Source organism: Tinamus guttatus, unplaced genomic scaffold, assembly GCF_059628265.1.
Source record: "Tinamus guttatus ecotype Peru unplaced genomic scaffold, ASM5962826v1 Tinamus_guttatus_pri_ptg000045l, whole genome shotgun sequence".
Classification (NCBI taxonomy): domain Eukaryota; kingdom Metazoa; phylum Chordata; class Aves; order Tinamiformes; family Tinamidae; genus Tinamus; species Tinamus guttatus.
This window is the reverse complement of record NW_028288579.1, coordinates 14,373-39,463: the sequence shown is the minus strand read 5'-3', so window position 1 is coordinate 39,463 and position 25,091 is coordinate 14,373. Positions and strand designations below refer to the sequence as shown.

The following is a 25,091-nucleotide window of genomic DNA, read 5'->3' as shown; positions in this document are numbered from 1 at the left end:
CAGGGGCTGTTAGAGATTCACTCATCAAAAACCGGACAGCGAAATGTCTTGGCAGGTTTATAAATAGCAGCTTTAAAGGCAATTGGAGGTTTTGGTTAAAAAGCCGGGGGTAGGGGAAAAAAAAAAAAAAAAAAAAAGCCGATGGAGAAGCTCTCGGGATGCCCTTCCCGCCCGGGACTGCAGCCTCCCGCGGTGCAGCAGGACCAGGGCCCTGAGCAGCCTCTGCTCCCAATGTGGGGCCTCATTCGCACCCAAACCAGAAACCAGCTACTGCCTTAACGAGGCAAAGAGCGTCCAAATTCAGTGATTTTCTTGCCTTGTCGAAGTCCAGTTTTTAAGCAGGCCGCTGCCAAGAGGGGTGTAAGCACAGCCCCCCTCCCTGAGGGCTCTTCCCTGCAATTCCCACCGCCTCCATCTGGCTCATTCCCTCCCCATCCCACTGCTGCCCTGGATCTTGCTCCCAGTCCAACGCAGATCCCGACGGATTCTCCCAGCGAGGCGGCCACGCGGCCCCCTCCCCGGCCAGGCTTCCCGCGGGAGCCGAATCCACAATCACAGCAGCAGTGCCAGCAGCGCCGCGGGAAAGGAAGGAGCTGAATAGATTCCGTGTTGCAGTTTTGTACAATGAGAAATATGTTCTTGAACAAAGCCTCTGGAATCGACGCTTTCCCGGGGGAGAGACGAGCGCGGGGCTGCTGCAGGGGCGGGATTAAACCTGCGCGTGCCGAGAAACCGCTCGGAGCGCCGGGAGCCACCGGAGGAGCCGCTGCTCCCCGCAACCCCAGGCCCCCAGCAAGGGGGTCCCAGCGCCGAGGGAGTCCCGTACCAGGGAGATCCCAGATCCAGGGGGCCCTAGTCCTGGGGGAATCCAAATCCTTAGGGGTATCTCAGTCCTTGGAGGGTCTGGAGGGGTCCAGGCCATTGGGGCTGTCCCAGCATAGGGAGGCCCCAGGCCAGGAGAGATCCCGGTGCTGTTGCTTCCCTCTCCCATCCCCATTCCGGAGCCAATCTCAGCCCGGGAGCCGACGCTCAGAAGGGCAGCGCAGCCCCTGCAGCCAGGGAATGAACGGGTTTTAGTGCCACCGACTTGTCCCCTCGGGTCACGGGTTCCGTGTGACGGAGTTGGTGCGGGTAGAAGAGATGCAGCCTGCGCAGCACCGGGGGCCTCCGCGCACGGATCTCCCTGCCCCGCAGGCAAAGCCAAGAAAAAAGCATGGAAGAGCAGGCAGCAGCGCATCGGGAAACCTCAACGTGAGCGTCCCAGAGATATAATTTACCTGCCAGCTGCCGGCACGGCGCACACCCCTGGAAAAGCACTGGCATGAGGGTGTTTTCCAGAAAGAGGAGCCTGGAGTGGCTGGCGGAGGCAGCCGCCGGCGCTGCCTTATCCGCCTCCCGCCTGCCAGCACCCGGCACCGGCACCGGCGGAGGCGGCTTCTCCCGCCCCGCGCGGCCCCGGGGAGCACGGATAATGGAGGAGGGATCCACGAGTAATTACAGTCTGCTTAATTAGGGATGATGGATAGAGAGGACCCGGCGACTCGGCACAGCTCGCGCGCTGCAAAGGGGCCTTGCTCCTGCCACCGTCACCTTCATTGGCTGCGTTAGGGAGTGAATAAAAATGGGATGGGATGCGTGTGTTTAGTGTTATAGAATAAAAACGCGGCAGGACGTGTGTGTATAATGTTATAGGGGGAAAGACGAGCAGGGAACGGCTCTCGCAGGGGTTTCCCGCACGGCGAGCCCGGGCACCGTGTCCGCGCACTGTTTCTGTACCGTAATGCAAAATTATTTTATCGCCCGCTGGAGGAAAAAAAAAAAAAAGGAAGTGCCTAAATAGTCATTTATTAACAGCTGTAAGTATCGCTAGGCATCGAGATGTGGTAAAATATAGATTGCACTGGGAAGAGCCGAGTATCCGCGTGCCATTTCTCCTGTTCAGCACGTCATTACACATCCCGTCGTGGCATATCACCGCCGTGATTAGTAGCATCAAATGACTTCTGAAAAATGATTATGTGCCATTAAAACCATTAGTCTGTCTGAAACCAGCACAAACAAATGGCCGTGCTGGGGATGAGTCATTAGTTCTGGAGCGGGATGATGTGACAGGAATCCCGGGAAGCGCCGGGGAAGGAGCACGCGCAGTGACGGGGACGAGAGGACCAGCAGGTTGGAAAGGAGCCCTTTCCTATGGGAAGTGCCTGAGGAATGTGGAAGCTGCCAGAGCCCCTGGCAGGGGAACCCATGGGAGAGCCCATTCCCATCATCCGCTCCTGGGAATCTCTGTCCCCATCATCCCTGTCTGTCACCAGCTGCAGCTCTGAGAGGAGCCGGGGAGCCTCCACCCCAGCCCCATCACCCCAAACCCACCTCCCATCATGGCAACTCCATCATCCCAACCCCAGCAGCCTGGACCATCATCCCAAATCCGCCAGCCCAGCGGCTGTTGACCGGGTTCTGTCACCCCAAACCCATCACCCCAAACGCGTCAACCTGGACAAGCTCCATCATCCTCAATCCATCACCCATCTCTACCACCCCAATCCCATTGCTCCCACCTCATTGCCCTAGTTGCTCCAGTTCCAGCACCAGTGCCCTGTCCCCATCCTCTCACCCACAGCCGTGCCCACAAAGCGCCAACCCGCAGCCCCTGCTCCCATCCCTGCTGCTTCTGCACTGTGAGGACATAAATCCACTTAATGCGTCCAAAGAAGAAAAATCAAAATGTCACATCCATGGAGATGGTTCAATTGAAGCAATATTGATTGTCACAGAGAATATTCCCACTTTATTCACCTACTTAGTCCCTTCCCCTAGGCACGTATGAATTCATCAAATATTGTCACACCGCATAATAACGCTTGTTCCCGGGTGTTGTTGCGGCAGCTCAGGCTTGGTCCTGCCTTCACGGGCAAGGAGGAATTTCAGGAAGAAAGACTTTGCCATCCAGGCCAGGGATCCGCAGAACAACCACCCACAGGGCTGGCTTTCTTTTGTTTCAATTCATTGGATTTTTTTTCCAATGAAGGGTTGGAAAAGAAGTGGGGAGAAAAAGCCATTTTCCCTTTGTTTGCAGCCTTTTATTGTCACTTCTCTGCTGCCTCTCTGCAGCTCTGGGAGCTCCACGGAGCTGGTACTGAGGAGCACTGGGCATTTACCCTTCCTGCTCCCTTTCTGGGGCAGGGAAACAGGGTGGAGAAGGAGAAAATAAAGCAAATAGGTAAATTTAGAAAAGCAGTAAGACAGCAGCATTTCTGAAGAGGAAGGCAGACGTTTCCTCCCAAACCAGCCCAGCTGCTGGGCCACAGTCCTAATACCCTGCACAGTGCCCAGCACAGCACGAGAAGGGGAGGGAGCAGGTGCTGCCACTGATTCCTGCCAGGTACCAGGGTGCTGCTAATTGCATTGGTCAATTAAGAAAGGCTGGAGCAGAGTCTGGGAGGAGGGGATAAAAGGACTGGGCTGGGGGCTTCCTGTGGGATGTGGGTCTGAATGGAGGGTGCAAAAACCTGGGGAGCAGGTAGGATGTGGGAGCTGTGGGCATGGAGAGTGCAAGATTCCAGGAAGCAGGTGGGATGTGGGAGCCATGGAGGGTGCAAGATTCCAGCAGCTGGGATGTGGGAGCTGTGGGCATGGGTCTGAACCTCATTGAGGGTGCTGGGTCATGTTATCATGTTGCTCTGCACACAGGGGGATGTGACATCCTCCTGAAGGCTGGTGGCACAAGGTGCAGCTGTGCTGGGGTGCAGGACCCTGCTGTGTGGGCTCCCCTGGGCCTGAAACAACAGGAAAGTGTATTCCAGTGCCCCAAGCTGTGCTAGCTTGGTGGTGCTTGTGTGCTAATCTGATTGTGAGTAATGATTTAATCTGCTAACTGCCCCTGATTCAATCTGCTCCTTCTGGGTTTAATCTCCTCTTGCTGCTCACACCTGATGTGCTGATTTATCCACAGCGGGGCTGGGCTGGTGGATATGCAGGAGGATGCCTGGCTTGGTCCTGGCATGCTGGGATCGGGTGCCTGGAGCTGCCCTGGCACTGTGGATGGAGCAGATGCCAGTGCATCCTGTGTGCACCCAGCGCCTGAGGCTGCCACCCTCCTGCAGGACCCAAACCTGCACCTGGGGACAAGCAACAGGGGGGTTAGCCCCAAAATGAATGGGGGGAGCACTGTGCTGTGTGCCCCCCAACACACACACCTTGTCCAGGTGCTGCCTTGCTGCATTCCTGCAGGTGCTCTGCATCGTGCCTGACTTGCAATTCTGAGCCTGGAATATGGTGTGGGTTCAGCCTGCTGGGGTTGGTCTGATTTAGACCAAGGAAATATTTGCTGCACTTCCAATGCTCCCAACCCAGCGGAAGCACCTCCTCTGATGTCCCATTCCCTGCCATGTCCTTGCATCCAAGGCAAGCCCTGTCCTGGCAGCTCACCGTCGCCTCCACGGCCACATTGTCATTCCTCGCTCAGCGCTGTCCTCGCTGCAGTCCTGCTTCTTCCACGGGCTCCGGCGGAGGCAGCGCTGATTTATGGTTGTGCAAGGAGCAATCAAGGTTCTGGGCACCGCGTCTCCTCCCTGCGTGCTGGCCAGGAAGGAGAGCGGCAGCTGTGGGACCACGGTGCCCACCCGGGCAGCTGAGCCCACCTGGGGATGCTCGGGGACACCCGGGGCTGTGAGAGAGCAGGATGGATGTCCCTGGTTTTGGGGATCCTGAGGCTACCCAAGAAGCAGCCAGGGGCCTTGGCTCCATCCGGATGCAAAAAAAAAAATGCCCTTGGCTGAAACGCAAGCGCAGGGAAGTATCAGCTCCTGGGATGGAGCCAGGAGAGCCCCGGGTGCCCTGTCCCGCTCCTGGCACCACCAAGCCTGGGGCTGCAACTGCTCCCGTGCTCCTGGGCTCTTCCCTGCTCCTCTCAGCTGCCTCGGAATGATTTTTGGAGGCAGTTGGTGGCGAGGGAGTACAGCTGCTGCTAAGTTATCCAAACGATTTATCTTAAGATTCATGCAGAATTCATTGTGCAGGGAGCCTGGGCAATGTCGGCTTTTAATATTCATGCGGATTTGGAGGCAGCGTTAATCACCAGCTCTGACAATTTGCACTTCCCTTAATTGTCCGTGCAGCCGGCGCTGCCCGGCTGCGCCAGCCCTGGCCCCGCAGCTCCCTGGAGACGGCGGCGGGCGCTGGGGCTGTGACAGGCACTCGTCTTCCCGAGATGATGCTCATGCATCCCTGGGATGTGCTGGGATGCCCTTCCTTCTGGCCCAGGACACCTGCCATTGATGCCTGTGTCAACTTGCAGCAAGAAGCCAGCTCTGTTGCCAAGCTATTCGGTGCTCTTGGCTGCATTGCATGCGCTGAGCTGTCCCAGTCTCAGCCCCGAGACTGCAGAGAGGCATTGGGCCTTGTCGGGACACCCCAGCATCAGCTCCCATTCCCGGGCTCCTCTGTGCACTTTGCCGTGGCGCTCGGTGCTGCTGGGTGTCCTGCTGGGCCGTGGCCACTTCTGTCCCCGTGCCTGCCACTACCTGTCACTGCTGTCACTCGGCACTATCCCGCCAGCTGCCGCGGTGCGGGGATGGAATAGCAATAAGGCACATGGAGCTGCTGCTGTGTCTGCTGAGACCCCGCCAGCTTGTGACGGCTGAGGCCGGGGGATGTGGGTCCGAGAGGGGCAGAGTGTGGGGGGCACCTGTGTCCCCTGTTTGGGCCCCCTTGGTGGAGTTGCCTGGGGGGGACGATGCACAGCCCCTTCTGTGCCCTGCCCCACAGCGGTGCCATAGGACCCCCCGGTGCTGCTGCTGTCCCCGTGTGCAGCCACGCTGCTCGCAGGGTGCAAGAAGGGCCTGAGGAGCCCCCAAGCTGTGACAAGCACCCATCCGCTTGAGGGTTCGAGGATTTCTGCTGCTCTTGTGCTGCAATTGCCCCAATGCAGTTGTGTTTTGGTGAAGGTTTCACCCCAGAAAACAAAGTGGGGTGGGGAGGGTGAGGGGCTGGTGTGGCAGCACCATTCCCATTGCCCATCATTGCTGTGCAGCTGATGCTGAAGATCCTGTGAGAAGGAGGGTGAATTACGATAACCTTCCTCTGCAGGATGACACTGACTTTGATGGAAGTGCTGTGGGGTGGCAGCGAGCCACGCAGGGGCCTGAGTGTGGCCTTCGCTCCCTCCTCTTCCTCCCACCCGTCCTGCCAGGGATGGGGCTGCCTCATTGCTCCTTCGTCCCAGCCCTCAAGGAGGGTGCTTGCAGCCCAGGGCTGGAGCAAAGCTGCTCTCCGGGATGCTCTTCCATGCACAGATGCATGCAGATATCCCCCGGTGTCATGCAAGCGCGTGCACGGTGCTGCAGGTACATGCATGTGTGAACTCATATGCAGACGGCAGTTGCAGATGCTGTAATGAAGTGTAATTAACATGGAGCTCTGTCTCCCTTCCCTGGGAGCCTCCCTGGATTGAGCTGGGGCCTCGTTACTGCAGAGCCCTTCGTTACCGCTGCTCGTTAGTGCCTGTGGGACGAGGGCCGTGCACGCGCAGGATGCAGCTGCAGTGCTGCATCCATCCCGCTGCATGCGCCTCCTCAGCCATCCAGGGCACCCATCCCAAAGAGGCAACTCCCAGAGGGGAAAGCTGCAAAAAGGGGGAAAAAAAAAAAAAACAGAGCCTCTTCCCAGGCGTCTTCTCCTCTGCCGCTTGCAGCCGGCTCCGGCCCCAGCCTGGCCCTCATTCAAAAACATTTTCCAGCTCTTCAAACGGCTTCCGATGCCTGCGGGAAAACTTTGAGCCGCATTTATTCTCCTTTCATCGTGCAGGGGAAGGGCTCCCGCTCCGCTGCCACTCGTGTTTGCACGGGCAAATACAAGCAAGACCGAGAGGGTTTTTTTCTTCCACATCCTTGTCCTTCCCCCTCGCTCAAATTTTCTCTCACTTTGAGGAGGTTTACATGAAAAATGGTTTTTTTGTTGTTTCTCGGGATTGCTGCTGCTGCCTGCCTGGAGTCGAGGCTGCCTTTGTCCTCCCCAAGGAAGAACAAAAGGCGAAGAGTGGGAGAAAACCTGATCTTGCCCCAAAACAGTTCCCCCTCAGGCCAGATGCTCTTTACTGAGGGGCTGGCAGGGCTGTGGGCTGCTCTATTCCCTGCAGCCTCACAGCAGGGCCCTTCTCTTTGGGAAACAGGAAAGGAGGAAAAAAAATGGGAAGAAAGGGGAAAATAGAAAGCAAATGCTGAGTGATTGGGGATAGTTTTCAGGCCCTGATAGCAATAAGTGCCTTCAGCAAATTGCTCTCCCACTCGGAGCAGGTGATGGTGATGCAGGCATGGCCTTTCTTCTGTGCACTGGGACAAAACTGCCCTTAATGGGGGAAAAAAATCAATTTTTGATGCATTTGTCCCCTGCTCAGGGCATGTCCTCCCTTAGTGCCCCCTGTTAAGGCTGCTGTTTGCCCCCTCTCCTGATAAGATGCTGTTGCCTAAATGTGGAAGGACACATGTGGTCGGTGGGTGCCACCGTGGAGGGGCTGGGGCCATTGGACCACGCGGAGGAGGATGAGGATAAGGGGGACAAGGAGGAAGGCTGCGATTCGGGCATGACGCTTCCCGAGCCCAGCCAGAACGAGCTGTTAATATAAAGCCGCTAGCCAGAGGGTGAATTAAGGATGCTAATTTAATTTCCTTCGACGGAGCAGCGGCGGGAGGCAACGTGTTTGATGTGCGTTAAGAGCTGCCGTTTCAGAGCATGGTGCGTTTTTCCTCTTTTTTTTAATTTTAATTTAAAGCTGGCTGTAAAGGAGCCTGTCTTTGAGGAGCTAATGACTCTCATGAATTATTTTTGTTGATTTATACACCCACTCTGCCTTTCAATAACATTAATAAAGTAGGAGCGATGCCTTCCCCAGGCGGGCACAGGGACGGCCGCTTCCCAGGGCTGCGGATGGACACAGGGATGGACAGACGGACCCAGCGATCCCTCGGCATTAGTATTCCGCATCGTTCCCATGATGGGCGCTCTTCATGCCCCTTTGGTTTTATGGTCGTGCCGAGGAGCTGCTGCCGCTCGTGTGCGCTGCTGATTTACGCCGCCCGGGTTTTAATTATACAACCCGGCACTCCTTAAAACATGAGAAACCGCCCGGCTTTTGGAGCAATTAAAAAGCAGCGGAGCAGCTCCAGCGAGCCGAGGTGGGAGCTCTTAATCAAACGATTAAAACCTCGAGGGGGGACGAAGCACAAACGCGTGGGTGGGTGATGCTCCCTCTCGTGTTCCCCTCTGCTCGCCCGTGGGGACCGCGGCGGTGTCGGATGGGGACAGAGATGGGGACGGGGACAGACCAGGGTCCTCTCGCCCCCAGCCCACCCAGCCGCGAGGACCCGCTGGCGGATTTGGGCGGTTCGGGGGGTTTTGAGCATGGTTGAAGCTCTCTCTTGTGGCAAAGGCAGCCCATTGCACCGCGCTGCCACCGCGTGTCCGCGGCCGGCCGGCCCCGAGGCGGGGGTGGCGGCCTGAGAGAGCCCATCCCCGTGGCCTCGCTCCTGCGCCGACGCGGGAACGGCCCCACCGGGACAGTCCCTGTCCCGGCCAGGGGGGTCATCAGGGCAGCCCTGCAGCGGCGCCGGCCGCCGGGCAGCACCAGCCCTTTGGGGACAGAGGCCGGTCCTGGCAGCGCAGCGCAGGGGACAGCGGGCAGCAGGTGCCCGCTGCAGCCGGTCCCACACAGCCCGGGTCACAGAGCCAGCCTCCCGGCTGGTATCGGGACACAGCCGTGCTGGAGGAGCAGCCGAGCAGCAAGGGAGGGAGGGAAGAGGATGGGGCCAGCCTCTTTTCAGTGGTGGCCACCGACAGAAGTGGAGGAAATGGCCACAAACTGAAATACCAAAAGTTCCACAGGAACTTAAGGAAAAAAAAAATAACAGAGGGTGACGGAGCACTGGAACAGGCTGCCAAGAAAGGTTGTGGAGTCTCTTTCTCTGGAGATTTTCAAAACCTGCTTGGATGCAGTTCTGTGCCGTGTGCTCTAAGTGACCCTGCGTGTGCAGGGGGATTGGACTAGATGATCTCTAGAGGTCCCTTCCAACCTTAACGATTCTATGAAACAGGCCTGCTGGGCGCCGCCAGCTGAGACCGCCACAACTCATCACACAGCCGGCTCAAGCCCCGCCCGGATGACGTTCGCGGTCGCGCCTGGCTCTTCTGTCCCTGCGGCCGACCCGTAGCGGCGGGGCTAAAGAGCCCGTATGCGGAAGTGGTTTCTCTTTACCGTTCTCTGAGCAGCGACTGCCTCGGTGAGCGGCGGGGAGCGGGATCCGCCGCCATCCGCGGCCCCGGGGCGGGGAGGAGGCCGGGGAGGGGGATGAGGGGCGCGGGGAGGTCCGCGGCGGCGGATGCGGGGCGGATGGCGGCGGGCGGCGGCGGCTGTTGCGCCCCGGCGGCGGATGGGGCCGCGGACGCCATTTTGACGCGTGTGTGTCGCAGGTCGGAGCGCCCGGAGGCCGGCCCGGAACCATGGTGAGGGGCGCGGGGGGACCCGGGGAAAAGAACCGGGGGGGGATCGGCCCGGGGCGGGGGGAACGCGGCGGAGGGGCCCAAGGAGGCTGGGGGCGGCTCTTCCTCCATTAGTTCCTTTTTATTCCTTTTTCCTGATTTTGGGGGGGAGGAAAGGTCTCTTTCCTGGCCCTGCATGAGCCCTAACAAGGCGGAGGGCGGAGGGGGGCGCCCGGAGCCGCCGCCCTTGGGGCGCAGCGCGTTGGGACGGGGGGTTGGGGGTCCTGGGAGGGGCGCGGGGCAGCCCGAGACAGGGACGAGTGCCCGCTCCCCCCGCAGCCCCGCAAGATCGAGGAGATCAAGGACTTCCTGCTGACGGCGCGGAGGAAGGACGCGAAATGTGAGTGCAGGGGGCCCGCGGAGCGCCAGAATCGCGCTAAACTGGGGTTTCCTTTTGCTGCAGACACAAACAGCACTGTTAAAAGCCGCAAGTGTCTTCGCTCCGTGTTTAAGCACACATAAGGGGTTTGCCCGGTTCTTTTGCCTGTTGGGATGCAGTTGTCATGGGGATGAGGTGCTTGAAGGACGGAAACCTGCTGCTGGGGGCTGCTCTGGCACCGCGCGGTGCAGAAGCGCTCAGCAAGGGCTCCCAGCTGGGCTTGGCAGAGCTTTGGTAGCTCTTGCAGTGCTGAATTCCTGCCGCCCTGTACCCTGCAAGGAAAAGGGAGAGGAGGGAGAAGGGAGAAGAACCCCTGGGGCCCTGAAGGAAATGGCCAACACTGAAGTGGCTGTAAATGGGTGTAAGGGAGACCCAAAGCGCTGGCCGTGGCCCCGGGGAGCTCCCCGTGCTGCATGGAGGGTCCCTGCAAGCTCCGGCGCTGCTCATCGTTTGCAGAAGGGGGTAGTGACCAGCGGCAGCTTGGTGTGCGTGGTCGCGCTCCGCTGGAGTGTGACAGACAGGGCTGCTGGCTCCACGTCTGGGCAAGGAGGGGGAAAAGCCCCTGGAAATGCAGCCGTTTGCTCTAGAAACCCACAGTGTCCTGGCGGCACGGCTGGATCCCATGGCTCCTGCTGCAGTGCCTGTCACAGGAGCCATTGTCGCAGGAAAATTCCCAACTTGAATTTTCCTTAGTGCAGATGGGCAAGGCAGGGCTCTGATCCTCCTCCTCATTAAAGGAGGAAGAATGGGGCTGCCCTGCAGCCTTCCCCCGTGCACAGAGGCTCCTTCCTGCTGCACGGCCATGGCTGGGGAGCCCAGGGCCACAGCTCACCCCTTCTTCCCTCCGCAGCCGTGAAGATCAAGAAGAACAAGGACAATGTGAAGTTCAAGGTGCGCTGCAGCCGGTACCTCTACACCCTGGTCATCACGGACAAGGAGAAGGCCGAGAAGCTGAAGCAGTCGCTGCCCCCAGGTATCGGCGGCTGCGGGGCCTCCGGGATCAGGCGTTGGGTTGGGAGGTGAATCCATCTCCGCGATGAGATCGGCGCTGGGGTCTCGATGGAGCCGCTGCGTCCCGACCTCGTCCCAGCGTGTGTCCCCTGCCTCCTGCATCGCCTGCATGTCCAGGCCCTTCTCATTTGCTGCTTTTATTGGCCTCAATGTGAAACGGATGCCCCAGCTGTTATTTGCCTGAGCAAATGCTGCTCCTGCCCCTCTCATTTCCCGATGCTGATAAAATCCATGTCCCCAGGAAGCCACAAGGCTCTGCAGCTTGCCCTGTGGCAGGGAGAGCCACTGCTGGCCCCAGTTACAGCCCTCAGTGTCCTGTGCCCCCAGGACTGTTCCTGTCCCAACCAGGGGCCCGGGGCTCCCAAGGAGCTGCATGTTCCAAACCGGTAACTTGTCTCCTCCTCCTCCTCCCTAGGTCTGGCTGTGAAGGAGCTCAAATGAACCGTTCTGCTGTCTCCACGTTTGTTACAATAAAAATCCGTTCTCAAGGCTCGGGCTCGACTGTTCTGAGCAGCGTTTGCGGAAGCCGCGCGTGTCCCTCCGGCTGCGCTGCCTGGGCCAGCGTCTCCGTGCGGGACCCGGGCCCCGGGAGCCGCTGCCCTCGTGTCCCAGCCGGCTGCTCCGGGGCCTCCTCTGCTCCGGCTCCAGGGAGAGCTCTCAGCCCAAGGGCGCCTGGTGGGGGGCACCCGAGGGGCCCCTCTGTGTGTGTAGACGAAATGTCCTGTCAGCTGCCACAGGGTCCTCTGTCACCTGTGCAGCACGGGGCACTTTGGGTCCCCATGGTGCAGCCCACAGCTCCGTGTGGAAGCGCCGTCGCTGGAGGCTCCGCTGATGCCAGGGAGCTTCCCCAGGGCTGCGGAAGATGCTGGAGTTCTTGGAGGGCCCCAGGAAAGGGAGGAAGGTTCAGCTGCTGCCCGGGGGACGCTCCACAGGGAGCCCTGGGTGCCCCAGGGTGCTCAGCCCTCTGCACGGGACAAGCCAGGGCTGGGGGTTTGGGTGGAGGGTGTCACAGGGCGGCGCAGGACGAGGACCGCGCGGCGGGGAGGCAGCAGTGACGGCTGCAGCAGCGTTCGGGTCCCCGGAGCGGCGCACGATGGCCCTAACACGCTGTCCGTAGCAGTGCGTAGTGCTCCGGAGGAGAGGGCAGCGCCCCATGGCGTGGGGTGGCGTGATCCTATAGCAGAGCTCCAGTGCCGTATGGTGGGGGGCAGTACCCCTATAGCAGAGCCCCACTGCCCTACAGCGGGGTGCAGTGTCCCCGTAGGGAGCATGGATGGGTGCAATGCCCCTATGGCTGAGCCCCACAGCCCTACCGTGGGGTGCAATGCCCCTATAGCTGAGCCCTACAGCAGGGTGTAATGCCCTTATAGATAGCCCAGTGCCCCAGCCCCACGACGCTATAGGCAGTGCAGTGCCCCCAGCCTCGTGGCCCTATAGGTGGATGCAATGACCCATAGCAGATGGGGTGGGGGTGATGCCCTTATAGTGGAGCCCCACAGCCCTATAGCAGGGTGCAGTGTCCCCATAGCAGATATGGGGAGTACGATGCCCCTATAGTCGAGCCCCACAGGCCTATAGCGGGGTGCAGTGTCCACAGCCCCTATACTGGGGCGCAGTGTGCAGTGCCCCTATATAGGGCGGGGAACAGCACAGGACGCCCCCACCCCAGAACGACGGCGCTGGGGCGGAGCCTGGTGGGGGGCGTGGTCTTTGGGGGCGTGGTCTATCGGGGCGGGGCCAGGGCCGGGGCGGAGCCGCCCCCCGGCCGCGGCGGCCCCGCCGCCACCCCCGGCCCCGCCGCCGCCGCCGCCGCCGCCCGCGATGCCGCCCGCCCGCGCCGACTACCTGGCGCCCTGGTGGGCGGCCTGGCTGCACGGGCTGCCGCACCGCGGCCTGCGCCTGCAGCCCGTGCCCGCCGCCTTCCGCCCGCGGGACCCCGAGTACCAGCAGGTACCGACCCGCCCCGCGCTCGGTGCCGGCCGCTGGGCTGCCGCGTCGCGGGGGGGACGGGAGGCGCCGCTGAGGCCCGGCGCGCTCAGTGCACAAGTGCCCGCGCGTGTGCACGGGGCTACGGCGGGGGGAGCGCAGCCGGTCCGGCCCGGGGAGCGGCCGGGGGAGCGCGGGGCCGCCGGTTCCGGTCCCCTCCCGGCGCGCGGGGTGTGCGGAGCCGCCGGTGCCCTGCGGGGTTCGGCCGCGCCGTCCTCCCGGGAGGAGCTGGCAGCGGCTCGCGGGGCACGTGCCGGCGACGCCGCCGGTGCCGCGCGGAGCCCGCGGAGCTCCAGCAGCAACGGGAGCAGGGATCCTTCCCCGGGCAGGAGTCTGCACCGGGGCAGCGTCCCCGTGCAGCGTCCGTGTGCCTCGTGCAATGTCCCCGTACCCCATGCAACCTCCCCGCGCCCGGGGCGGTGTCACGGGGCGCCGCTCTCCTGCGGTGCCACCGGCTCCGATCCCTCCCGCCCGCACAGAGCTCCCTTCGTCCCACGGCCTCGCTGCTGCCGGCGCATTCCAGCTCGGGAGCCGCGTGGGCTCCTCTTCCGGTGGGTCACGGACCCTCTGCCGATGGAGCCCGTTGGTGCCGTGGGGCGCGAGGGGCTTTGCTGGAGGAGGTGGGAGCAGGGAAAGGGCCGTGGCGCATGCCCAGCTCCCGCGCGGCATCACCCCAGGCCGCTGCAGCGCCCCGCATCCCTCCGCGCCGCTGCATCCCTCCCTGCGCGGCACGGCCGGGCCCGGAGCAGCTGGGAAGCGCGGCCGGCCCCACCGCGAGGCCCCGCGCGGCTGCTGCACAAAGAGCCCTTCAGCCCCGGCTCACGCGCCTCCTTCCTGCTGCACCGCAGCGAATCCAGCCTCTGGGATGCGCCCGGGGCAACGGGAACCCAAAAATAATTAATTGGCCCTCGAATGCAGCCGCGCTCGGCCGTGCCCCGCGCTGCGGCCGCTTCCTCTTTCCTCGCCTGGCGGAAAGCCCCGGGTGGCCGACGCGGCTGGTTGGAGCGTGGGGTCCGGCGCGGCCACGGGGCTTTCGGCAGCCGGTGCCGGGCAGATTGGGTGCTGACCGCGGCCTCTCTCCTCTCCTAGTCGCTGCTCTTCCTGGCCTTGGTGGCCGCCGTCTGCCTCGGCCTCAACCTCCTCTTCCTCACCGTCTACCTGATCTGCCTGTGCTGCTGCAAGCGGGATGCGGAGCCCCAGAGCAAGCGGCCCGACTCCTGCTGCGTCACCTGGACGGCCGTGGTGGCCGGGCTCGTGTGCTGGTGAGGCCGCGCCACGTCCCCCCCGCCGCCACCGCCGCATCCCTTCGCCCCAGGAACCCGGGCCACGGCTGTCCCCGTCCCGGTCCGACTAATCCCGCCCGGAGCGGGGGCCGCGGGCGCTAATCCCGGGTGGGAGCAGATGGCAGGCGGCAGCGGGGCCCGGCAAATGCTGCCTTTCCAAGGGAGCCGCCGGCCGGGCCGCGGGGCCGCGGCCGCTCTGATGCAGCCGCTCGCAGACAAAGAGCCCATTTTGGGCTCTGTTTTTGTCTCCGGCTGCAAATGTTCCGTGGAGCCGGCGGACGGCAGTGCCGAGCCCGCCGTGCCCGTCCCGTGACCGCCCCGCGCCGGGGGGCACGGCGGGGGTGCGGGGCCCGGGGGTGCTCCATGCGCGATGACTTTTCGGTGCACGGGGGGCTCGGGACCCCTCACGGTGGCTCGGCAGGGTCTGTTTGCAGCTGGGAGCAGCCGTCAGGGGCTAGTTGGGAGGAAGGGGCTGGTGTCTGTCACTTTTGTCAGTGTCTGCTGAGGGGCAGGAAGGGCCGCGCGTCCCCATGGGCTGGCACCAGTCCCTGGGGCTCGGAGCGGCCGCGCTGCCACCCCTCAGGGATTAGCACGGAACAGCCCAAATTAGGGAGCGGTGCTTCCTCTGGGCAGATTCCCCTAATCTGCTTTGCTGGGTCTCTCCGCCCTCAATCTCCTGGCGCTCTTCAGGGGCTGGCGTAAAACCCCCATCAGGTCCCTGCCCGGGTCCCCACTGCATCCCCGGGTGCCCCCGGGTCCGGGGCCACCGCTCCGTTCACGCGGGGCTCCCTGTCCGCGCGCAGCGCGGCCGTCGGCGCCGGATTCTACGGGAACAGCGAGGCCAACGACGGCGTCTACCAGCTGCTCTACGCCCTGGACAGCGCCAACCACACTCTGAGCGCCATCGATGCCCTGGTAGGGAGCGGGGCTCGGCGCCGCGCATCCCCATCCCCGCGTCGCGGCATCCCGGGAGTCCGGACTCCATCCCCGGACGGCTGTGCCGCGCCGGGTGACATCAGCCCTGCAGAAAGGGGCCTTTGTGCACGGCTGGGTGTTGGAGCCGCGCGCCGGGTACCCTCCAGCTTTGGATGCCTGGCTGTGTGCCCTGCAGCTCCGCAGCACCCTGAGGTCCCCATTGCAGCCAGTTTGCATCCCGAAAGCCACCTGGGGAGGGAGGGATGTGGGGGTCCCACTCGCAGGGTGGACAAAACCACGTTATCCCGATGCCATCTCTGCTGGCCCTGGCACAGCGCCCTGGGCCGTGCCAGCAGTTCTGGGGGAGCAGGTGCCTTCGGAGGGCGCCCAGAGCTGAGCAGGGGGGGACGCGGGGCATCACGACGAGCCTGGCAGCGCCGGGCCCGGCTGGCCGTGCCGCCGCGTCCCGCAGGTGGCCGGCACAGCGCTGCAGATGGGCCCGGAGCTGGAGCAGCCCCTGGCGCGGCTGAGCGAGGCGCTGGCGTCGCGGGACGACTTCGTGCAGAGCCTGGCGCTGGTGCGGCGCACGGGCGGCACCGTGGCGCGGCAGCTGGCGGGGCTGCCCGTGTGGCGGGACCCCCGCGCCGAGCTCGGCGCGCTGGCCGCGCGCGCCGGCCACGTCGAGTATTACCGGTGGGTGCGCGGCGCCGCGGCGGGCAGCGGGCAGCGCCGCGCCGGCCTCACGCCGCCCTTCCTCTGCACCCAGCTGGCTCGCCTACCTGCTCTTCTTCATCCTCGTGCTCGCCGTCTGCCTGCTCGCCTGCCTGGGGCTGGCCAAGCGCTCCCGCTGCCTGCTCACCACGTGAGTCCCGCGGGGTGGCACGCGCGGGCTCCGCGGCATGGCCCGGCGGCGTTTGCCGCCTGCTCTGTGCTTGAGGCCGTGGCACGCGCACCCTCTCCCCGCAGGATGCTCTGCTGCGGCCTCCTCACCCTCATCCTCAGCTGGGCTTCCACGGCCGTGGACATGGCAGCGGCCGTGGTGAGTGTGCCAGGATGGGGCTGGAAGTGCCCGTGCACATCTGGGCAGTGGCGAGGGGAACAACAGGGCAGAGGCACCCAGTGCCGCTCATGCCCCGTCTCGTCCCCGCAGGGCACCAGTGACTTCTGTGTGGCCCCGGACAAGTTCATCATGAACGTGACGGAGAGCGAGCTGAGCGAGGGTAGGGGCGGCACGTGGCCACGCGGCTCCGCTCGCTTCCCGCGCCGCCTCCGCTTGCTCTGACGCCTCCCCTTCGCTTTGCAGAGGTGCTTCACTACTACGTGTACTGCGAGCAGAGCCGCAGCAGCCCCTTCCAGCAGGTAGGACGGGCACCGGGATCCCGCCGGGGTGACCTGGCATCCTGGATCCACGGGGCGACCCATGACAGCCGCTCGCTCCGCTCGCAGGCGCTCACCGTCCTCCAGCGCTCACTCACCACCATGCAGGGACAGATCCAGGCGCTGGTGCAGCTGGCGGTGCCGCTCTTCCCCGAGGCCGAGGTACGTGGCACGGGGCCGGGGGTGGCGCGGGGCCGCCCCGCAGGGCGCCCTGACCCGCAGCTCTGCCCCGCAGCCGGAGCTGCTGGCGACGCAGCGGCTGCTCAACGGCTCCGAGAGCAGCCTGCAGCGCCTCACCGCCCTGCTCGACTGCCGCGGGCTGCACAAGGTGAGCGGCGCGCGCGCGGGCGGGCGCGCGGGGCCGGGGAGCGCGCGCTGAGCCGCGCGCTGCCGCAGGACTACCTGGACGCGCTCATGGGCGTCTGCTACGACGGCGTCGAGGGCTTGCTCTACCTGCTGCTCTTCTCGCTGCTCGTCGCCGCCGCCTTCTCCACCATCATCTGCGCCGCGCCGCGCGCCTGGAGGCACCTGGCCCGCAGGGACCGGGACTACGATGACATGGACGAGGAAGACCCCTTCAACCCGCAGGCGCGCCGCATCGCCGCGCACAACCCGGCGCGCGGGCAGCTCCGCAGCTTCTGCAGCTACAGCAGCAGCCTGGGCAGCCAGAGCAGCCTGCACCCGCCCGCGCAGACCATCTCCAACGCCCCCGTCTCCGAGTACATGTGAGCGGGGGACACGGCGGGGACGGGAGGACACGGGGGGCTCGCGGGCTCACGGGCTCGTCCCCGCAGGAACCAAGCGGCGCTCTTCGGCGGGAACCCGCGCTACGAGAACGTGCCGCTCATCGGACGGGGCTCGCCGCCCCCCACGGTACGGTGGACGGCCGAGGCCAAGTCCTTCTTGTGACGGCCCCGCGGGCCGGGGGCGGTGGGACCGCGCGGGCGCTTGTCCTGTCTCGCCAACGCCACGGCCCTGGGGACAGTCCCCAACTGCTCCCGCAGGGAGAGCCCAGGGCCATCCCTCCTCCCCCCATCACTCTTTATTCACTTTATTTTCGTGTTTCTTGCCCATCTCTCTCTGCAGTCACCCGTCACAGTGGGGCTGTCCCGTGCATGCCGCTCGTTCAGCCCGCCCTGTCTGTTAACGCATGCTTTTTGTTGTTGTTTCTGGTCTTTTTTTTATTATCATTATTATTTTGCATCACTTATTGCGGAGCTAAGTTGCCCGTCAAGAGTAAGTGGAGCCGCTTCCTTTCCCTGCCTCGTGCCCGGGACTCCCGGCGCCTCTGTGCCCGGTGCTGCGGGGGATGCTGGAGGTGGCCGAGGAGAGGGACTGGATCACACGGGGCTGTGTTTGATCCCAAGGGGTTTTGATCCAGGAGGGAGCTGTGCTGGGAATCCCACCAGCAGGACAGCCAGGAAGGGGGTGGACAGGAACCATCCTCGCTGCCTCCAGCATCCCTCTCCGTTCCCCCTTCTCCCATCTCCGCACAGTTTCTCTGCTCCCTCCCTTGCCCCCTGCGGTTCCTCTGCTTCAGTGCCTGTGTCCGAAGCCTCTTCCTCTCCGGCACCCCGAGCTCCGGCACGCTGCTATGGCAACGCCGTGGCCCCGGAGGCTCCCGCGCTCCGTTTCCCCGGGGAAAAGGGGAAAATTTTGCAATCAGGTGCAGCCCGGGAGCGTGGCCAGCGCAGGAGCCTGTAATCGGCTTGTGCCGCGCTCGCAGCTGGCTCCGCATCCCGCGCCGGGGATTACCCGGAGCGCCCCCGCCCGCGCGTTCAGCCGGGATTCACATCCCCGAGGAAGGGCTGGCGCGCTCCGAAATAACAAACTCGGAATAATCTTCCTTAATGCTCTGCCAGGGCTTGCTCCACGCTCCCAGCAAAGCGCTGGAGATGTTTAATTCCTTGTCCTGCCTGGGGCAGGGGGGAGATGGGGGATCGGCCCTGGAGCAGCGCGGAGTCGCTCGCCGGCTCCTTGGGGGGTGTCGGGAACGTTGAGGATGAGCCAAGGGCTGGATTTGAGAGGAGGAAGGGAAAGAAAGGGGCAAAGCAGCATCCTGGCCTCTAAACGAGTCCGGAGCGCTGGATTCTGGATGCCCCGGGTTTCCGGGGCGGAGGAGGGCGCGGGGCCGGTGCTCACCATGGCTTTCCCTGCAGTATTCCCCCAGCATGCGGGCCACCTACCTCTCCGTGGGCGAGGAGCGCGCGCGGCACGGCAGCGCCGAGCTCCCGGCATAGCCGCACCGGAGCACTCGGCACCGGCACCAGCCGCCTCCGGACCACTGCAGTCTTCCAAGCGCATCCATGGGGGGCTTCCCTCCCGGACTAAGGGCGCGCTCCCGCCGCGCGAGCTCTGCGGTAACCTCTCCGTCCCCGTCACGTCCGTGTCCGGCGTGGCCGTCACGTCCGTGTCTGACGGTGGGAAACCTCCTGGACATGTTGTTTTTTTGTTTTTGTTTGTTTGTTTGGGGCTTTTAATGTTTTAACGGTACCGATAGCTCTTTTTTAAACGCATGTGAACTAACCCCCTCGGGCCGCCCAGCCTCGTTTGTACGTGCCCTCAGGGGGCAATAAACTCTTGTACTAAACGTCTCGGCTCCTTGCAGGCTCCTTCGCGCTGCTCTCTTGCGGTTTCCCGCGGGTTTCCCTCTCTCCTTCCCCGCTTTTCCCTATGGATGGTCCCTCTTTCCCAACCAGGCTTTGTTCCCCCAGCGCCCTCCCCAACATGGCGGCAGCAGCGGCGCCACTTGGGTTCTCGCCCTCCCCATCATGGCGGCAGGCGGCGGCCGCGGTCACGTGCGCTCTCGCCGCCAATCCGGCTCTCGCCCTCCCAAATGTGGCGGCAGGTAACGGCTGCCACGTGAGCGCGTTGCCAGGCAACGCCGGACGCGTCCTAAGAGCGGCCGCGCTTGGTGGGGGGGGGCCCGGACGCCTGGGCCCCCAGTGCGGGGGGAGGGGTACGAGGAGGGGAGAATCAGGGAAAAGAGCCCGGAAAAGCCTGGGGGCCGCCATGGAGATCGTGTACGTGTACACGAAGAAGCGCAGCGACTTCGGCCGCCCCTGCAACTTCTCGGAGTGGGCGGCCGAGGTGACCGTGGACATCGCGCCCGACCCCAGCGCCGCCGCCGCCTTCGTGCCCAGGAGCCCCGTGGACGCCCACGTGCAGCACACGAGCGACATGTCCGAGCACGAGGTACGGGCAGCGCGCGCGGGGCAGCGCGGATGGGGCCGCCCGCCGCCCGCTCCCACCGCCCCGCGCCCCGCAGGTCAACACGGAGCGCGTGGAGGTGGAAACGCGCGGCGTGCACCACACCGAGGGCGGCTGGCCCAAGGACATCAACCCGCACGAGATGGAGCAGACCATCCGCTTCCGCAAGAAAGTGGAGAAGGACGAGCACTACATCAACACCATCACGCACCTCGGCACCGTAAGGCCGCCGTCCCCGCGCCCCGGCGGCTCCCGGGGCCACCTCTGACGGCGCCTCCCTGCAGCTCATGGAGCACTGCATCAAGCAGAACAACGCCATCAACATCTACGAGGACTACTTTGGAGAGGAGGAGATGGCCGAGGTGGACGACGAGCCGCCCTCCGCCAAAACCATCAATGTCATCAGGTAGCGCGGGGTGCTGCGCTCGCCGCGCCGGTGTCCCCGGGGTGCCGCGGAGCTGGCTGAGCCCTCCGGAGACAGAGGAGGTGGGAAAAAAGCAGTGGTTTGAGGGTAGTGTTGGGTCACTTCGTGGATGGAGAGAGCTGTCACAGCCCGGTCTGTGGGGACCCGTGCTCGGGATCTCCGGTGGCTCCTGCCGGGCACCCCGCTGTATCCAGGAGGAGAAGCAGCTCTGGGCATCTTCCAGCAGCAGCTCCCACACCGGCTTCCCTGTGTGTGTGTGTGTCTCAAAGATCATTTTCAAATGTCAGGCGCTGTTAGGCCATTTCTAAAAGTCAGATCCAGTAACGTAATTGGATTCTTAGAAGCATGTAACTGGAAAGACTTTATTAAATCACCGACTCTTCTCCCCCACCACCTGGTCCCCTAGGGAATCGTTTCCCGCAGCCAGTACTCAAGGGCTGTGGCTTGTTTTAATTGCGATTCCCGCAGTTTCCTTTGGGAGTCGCTGAGCCTGAGGCATGACAGAGCTGTTAGCAAGCTAATGTCTGTGTTTGATGTCCTGCTGCCAAAAAGGGACCCAAATGTTACCAAGAGGACAGCCACGCATCTCTCCTGGCACCCTGATGGATGCAAGAAACTGGCAGTAGCTTATTCCAGCCTGGAGTTCCAGCAAAACGTGAAGGACATGAGCTTTGACTCGTACATCTGGGATCTCGGTAAGGGGAAGGGGAGCTGGGCCGGTCTTGCTGCTGCTGCGGCGAAAGCACTTTGTGCTTTTAAAGTACCTCATGGATGTGGTGAAGCCTCGCGGCCCTCAGAGCGGGTGACGAGAGGTTTTAATTTCATCGTTGGCCCACAGATCAATGTAAAGGAAGGGAGAAAGGGGATCTGAAAGTTGGCCAAGAGATGGAAAATAACCACTAATAACTAATAAAATGAGCACTAGACTCCCACTACACATCATCACCGGGGTACCTGCGGTGCCCACGTTTCTGCGGGTCACTTCCCCTCGGATAATGAAGGAAGGGGCAGCCCGGAGCGGCACCAGGGGCTGCTCTGGAGCGGGAGGTTGTTTCCTGCGAGGCTCCCATCTCACTTTGCTCTTTACTCACCCCTTCTTGGTAGAAAACTCCAACAAGCCGGAGCTGGTTCTCAAGCCGTCCTCGCCTCTCGTGAGCCTGGAATACAACCCCAAAGACTCGCACATCCTGGCAGGCGGCTGCTACAACGGGCAGATCGGTAAGGGAGATGGATTAAGCGTGACACCCATTTAATGAGGGACTGGCTTCGTTTAATTTGGTGAGAGCCTCGTTCCAGCACTGCTACACCCAGGAACAGCGTAACGTCCCTGGTGCTGCAGCCAGAAATCCCCGGAGCGCCGGGAAGGGCAGGGAAGGGCAGGCTCACACCTGCACGGGTGACAGGAGGAGAGGGCAGCGGCCCGGAGCTCGGCAGGGCTTTACCCGGCAGCTCCGGGGAGGCTGCCGGCCCTGGCGCGCGGTGCCCGGTCTGTGGGCACACGGGCACACGTGTGTGAGGAGCAGCGTGGGATCCCCGTGTGCTCAGCCCTGCCCTTCCCCATCCCCGTGCGCTCAGCTCCGCTCTTCCCTGCCGACGTGCTGGGCTCCTGCGGCCCCGCAGCTCCGTGTGCCAAAAGCTCAGAAGAGCTGCCATCATTTCATCCACTGAATTGTTTTTACACTGCTGTTACACGTGCTTAGAAAAGGGCCCCTCTTTGCCAGCTCCATTCAGGGTTTTGTTATTTAGTCAGCCACGCGAGCCCGTTGATTTAATTGCCCTCATGCTGGTGTTTTCCTTGCCGTTTGCGGCGGCAATCGGATCTGACGGGGCGTGCGCTGCCGGGCTGTGCCTGCCCGCTCGGGGGTGCTGCAGGAGGGTGGGTTTCACCTCGGCCTTCCCGGCGCTCCGCGGACGCTGGCACGGGCCCAGCAGAGCAGCCTCCGTCACATCCCGTTGCCTAATTGGAAGCGATCAGGAGGGAGCGCGCGGCTCGGTGCCACCGCGGCCCAGCCGGGCGAGGGAAGGAGCTGCCGTCCTCAGGCAGGGCCCTTGGGACACACAGGAGCCCGCAGCCAGGTCGGGGCACCCGCGCGGCTCCTCAGGAGCTGCTGCTTGGAGCTGGCACGAGCTGGGGCTCTTGCTGGAGCCCTCGTGCAGCGCAGGGGCACGCGGCAGGGTGAGCTGCTTCCAGGGGCTCAGGACACCCACCCCGGGAAGATCCCTGCAGCGGGAACGCTGTGCTGGTTTGAGGGGTTGCCACCATCCAGCCTGGAGCCGGCGGCAACCCTCTCTGCCCAGCATCCCACCGCGCTGCTGCAAACGGGCTCCTCTCAGGCTGGGCACCCCTGGGTGCCGCAAGGACAGCTCTGCCCTATCCTGGCTTCAGCACCTCCCGGGAAGTGCCAGGAAGTGAAGGAGCCAAGGGGGCTGGTGCAGCTCACGAGAGCCTCTTTCCCTTCCCAGCTTACTGGGACACGCGCAAGGGGAGGCTGCCCGTGGAGGTCTCCACCGTGGAGTTCAGCCACAGGGATCCCGTGTACGGAACCATCTGGCTGCAGTCCAAAACCGGCACCGAGTGCTTCTCGGCCTCCACCGACGGGCAGGTAACGGGCAGGAGCAGGGGGCAGGGACTCGTGCAGGGCCCATGGTTGGCAGGCACAGAAGAGCTTCCCCTGCCCGCGTGACCAGCCCCTGGTCCCAGGTCCCTGCATTCCCTGGGAATGATGGGGACAGAGTGGGATGCGACCCGCAGGCAGTGATTTGGCCTAGCCCATCCTGCAGCGTCGCTCCCCTGCTCGTCCCCGCAGGTGCTGTGGTGGGACATCCGCAAGCTGTCCGAGCCCACCGAGACGCTCGTCCTGGACATCACCCGCAAGGGGCTCCTGGAGAACGCCCTGGGTGCCATCTCGCTGGAGTTCGAGCCGACCATGGTGAGCGCCGCGAACCGGCACGGGCTCCCCTGCCCTCGTCTCAAGGGACGGCGCTGGCCGTGCTGCAGGTTGCAGCGGGCTCCTCAGGGCCCTGTCCCCTGCACCACGGGCTCCCGGACCCTCTGACGGCTCCTCTCTGCCGCTCCCGCCCCAAGCCCACCAAGTTCATGGTGGGCACGGAGCAGGGCATCGTCATCACCTGCAACCGCAAGGCCAAGACAGCCCCCGAAAAGATCTCCGGCACCTACAGCGGCCACCACGGGCCTGTGTACGCGCTGTCCAGGAACCCCTTCTACCCCAAGTTCTTCCTGACGGTCGGGGACTGGACCGCTCGGATCTGGTCAGAGGAGAGCAAAGAATCATCAATTATGTGGACCAAGTAGGTGTAACCTCTGCAAAAAACGGTCCTTCTCTGTGTGAAAGAATTCCGAGGTGGATGAGCAGCAGGGTCTGGTCTGCTCGGTCGAGGAGGAGTGGCTGGTGGGGCAGTGACCAAGGCAGAGAGGTGCCGGCGCAGCCAAGAGCGCTGGAACGGGGACGTTCCCGTCCCTGCGCTGGGGCTGCAGCCGGGCTCCGCGCGGCCCTGCCCGCAGGTACCACCTCTCCTACCTCACCGACGGCTGCTGGAGCACCGTGAGGCCGGCCGTCTTCTTCACCACCAAGCTGGACGGGACGCTGGACATCTGGGACTTCCTCTTCAAGCAGAACGACCCTTCCCTCAGCTTGAAGGTTGGCTCCCGCGCGGCGCCGTTTTCCCCTCCGCTCCCGTTCCCGCTGCCCTCGGAGCAGCAGGAGGAGCTGGCAGAGCGGCCGTGCCACCTGGCAGAGCAGATGGAGCCGGGCACGGAGCCGGGCGCCGGGCAGCGTGCGCAGCCCCGTGCTGGGCCTGGATTCACTCCACCAACGGGCAGGTGACCTTCCCCTTGAGCTGTGCCGGCGGCTCGGCCTGCCCCCACGTTTGCACTTTAGGATCCAGCGGGTTTCTAGCATCCCTCGCAGCCCCCGTTCGCAGCCGTTTCTTGCCGCGCCGGGGCCGAGCGCCCGCGTCCGCCCGTCCTCCCTCCGCAGATCTGCGACGAGCCGCTCTTCAGCCTGCGCCTGCAGGACAACGGCTGCTTCGTGGGCTGCGGCTCCAAGCTGGGCACCGTCACGCTGCTGGAGATCTCCTCGGGGCTCTGCACCCTGCAGCGGAACGAGAAGACCCTGGCCACGGCCGTAGGTGCCCTCCGGGGCGGCCGGACGCGTCGCGATGGAGCAAAGGCCCCGGCGCGACGCCGTCCCCGTGCGGAGCGGTGTCCTCAGGGCAGCCCCTCTCTGCCCAGATGTTCGAGCGGGAGACGAAGCGGGAGAAGATCCTGGAGGCCCGGCACCGCGAGATGCGCCTCAAGGAGCGCGTGCGCTCGGAGGCGCGGATCGAGGAGGGCAAGGAGGAGGCGCCCGAGGAGAGTCTCCCCGAGCTGCTCGAGCGCGTCCGCAGCGAGTTCCTCGAGGCCATCGAGGCGGAGCTGCGCAGGAGGGCGCGGGACGAGGCCAGGCGCCTGCAGGCCAAGGTACGCGCACGGCGGCGCCAGCTCCGGTGTCCCCGGAGCCGGTGGGCAGGCGCCCACGGAGGATCACCCAGGTCTGGCCATGCCCGGGGCTGGATGGGCCCTGGGATGAGCTAGCCCTGCTGTAGGGAAAGCCCCAGGGACGGGGGACTCGCTGAAGCCCTTCCTGGGGCCAGGGTGCGGTGCCACTGCCGCGCCAAAGCGGCAGAACGGGGGCAAAGCCGACAGCGAGCGGTTGCGTGGGGCAGGGGACACGGCTCTGCACAAAACGGTTAACTAGAGTAAGGAACACAGCTGGTGAAGCCCTTATGTTAGTTTCTTTATTTCCTTCAGACCAAGCCTCTGCTTTTCAGGATAAAGGTGATACAGGTGAAGCAGGAGAGGAAGAGGAGGAAGGAGAGAGCAAGCTGCCAGGGTTTGAGGGCGAAGAAGAGGAGGAGGAGGAGGAGGAAGAGGAGGAAGAGGAGGAGGCTGCTACCAAGGACGGCTGATTCC

General features: G+C 63.7%; 3 protein-coding genes across 3 annotated transcripts; all 3 read left to right on the top strand.

Moving 5' to 3' along the window:
* Window positions 1-9,384: 9,384 nt before the first annotated feature.
* On the top strand, window positions 9,385-11,412 carry RPL38 (ribosomal protein L38). The gene is made up of 4 exons (XM_088537215.1): window positions 9,385-9,498; window positions 9,814-9,874; window positions 10,764-10,886; window positions 11,340-11,412. Exons 1-4 carry the CDS (start codon window positions 9,496-9,498, stop codon window positions 11,363-11,365), a joined length of 213 nt encoding a protein of 70 aa, XP_088393341.1. The 5' UTR covers window positions 9,385-9,495; the 3' UTR covers window positions 11,366-11,412.
* A 1,326-nt stretch (window positions 11,413-12,738) lies between these two features.
* TTYH2 (tweety family member 2) lies at window positions 12,739-18,725 on the top strand. The gene is made up of 13 exons (XM_088537206.1): window positions 12,739-12,874; window positions 14,000-14,172; window positions 14,997-15,108; window positions 15,581-15,801; window positions 15,875-15,970; window positions 16,075-16,147; window positions 16,259-16,328; window positions 16,412-16,467; window positions 16,555-16,647; window positions 16,721-16,813; window positions 16,882-17,210; window positions 17,280-17,358; window positions 18,645-18,725. The coding sequence occupies exons 1-13, from the start codon at window positions 12,746-12,748 to the stop codon at window positions 18,723-18,725; spliced, it is 1,605 nt and encodes a 534-aa protein (XP_088393332.1). The 5' UTR covers window positions 12,739-12,745.
* Window positions 18,726-19,497: 772 nt separating this feature from the next.
* DNAI2 (dynein axonemal intermediate chain 2) lies at window positions 19,498-25,087 on the top strand. Its single transcript, XM_088537420.1, has 12 exons — window positions 19,498-19,680; window positions 19,754-19,915; window positions 19,980-20,101; window positions 20,672-20,814; window positions 21,224-21,337; window positions 22,583-22,722; window positions 22,927-23,049; window positions 23,205-23,428; window positions 23,643-23,778; window positions 24,118-24,264; window positions 24,372-24,599; window positions 24,950-25,087. Exons 1-12 carry the CDS (start codon window positions 19,498-19,500, stop codon window positions 25,085-25,087), a joined length of 1,860 nt encoding a protein of 619 aa, XP_088393546.1.
* The last annotated feature ends 4 nt before the right edge of the window (window positions 25,088-25,091 follow it).

Coding starts and splice junctions, on each gene's coding strand:
- DNAI2 (XM_088537420.1), top strand. CDS start 19,498: ATGGAGATCGTGTACGTGTACACGAAGAAGCGCAGCGACTTCGGCCGC. Junction 19,681..19,753: donor GCGACATGTCCGAGCACGAG/GTACGGGCAGCG, acceptor CGCGCCCCGCAG/GTCAACACGGAGCGCGTGGA. Junction 20,815..21,223: donor CTCGTACATCTGGGATCTCG/GTAAGGGGAAGG, acceptor CCTTCTTGGTAG/AAAACTCCAACAAGCCGGAG.
- RPL38 (XM_088537215.1), top strand. Junction 9,875..10,763: donor GCGGAGGAAGGACGCGAAAT/GTGAGTGCAGGG, acceptor TTCCCTCCGCAG/CCGTGAAGATCAAGAAGAAC. Junction 10,887..11,339: donor GAAGCAGTCGCTGCCCCCAG/GTATCGGCGGCT, acceptor CCTCCTCCCTAG/GTCTGGCTGTGAAGGAGCTC.
- TTYH2 (XM_088537206.1), top strand. CDS start 12,746: ATGCCGCCCGCCCGCGCCGACTACCTGGCGCCCTGGTGGGCGGCCTGG. Junction 16,329..16,411: donor GGAGAGCGAGCTGAGCGAGG/GTAGGGGCGGCA, acceptor TTCGCTTTGCAG/AGGTGCTTCACTACTACGTG. Junction 17,359..18,644: donor GGGGCTCGCCGCCCCCCACG/GTACGGTGGACG, acceptor CTTTCCCTGCAG/TATTCCCCCAGCATGCGGGC.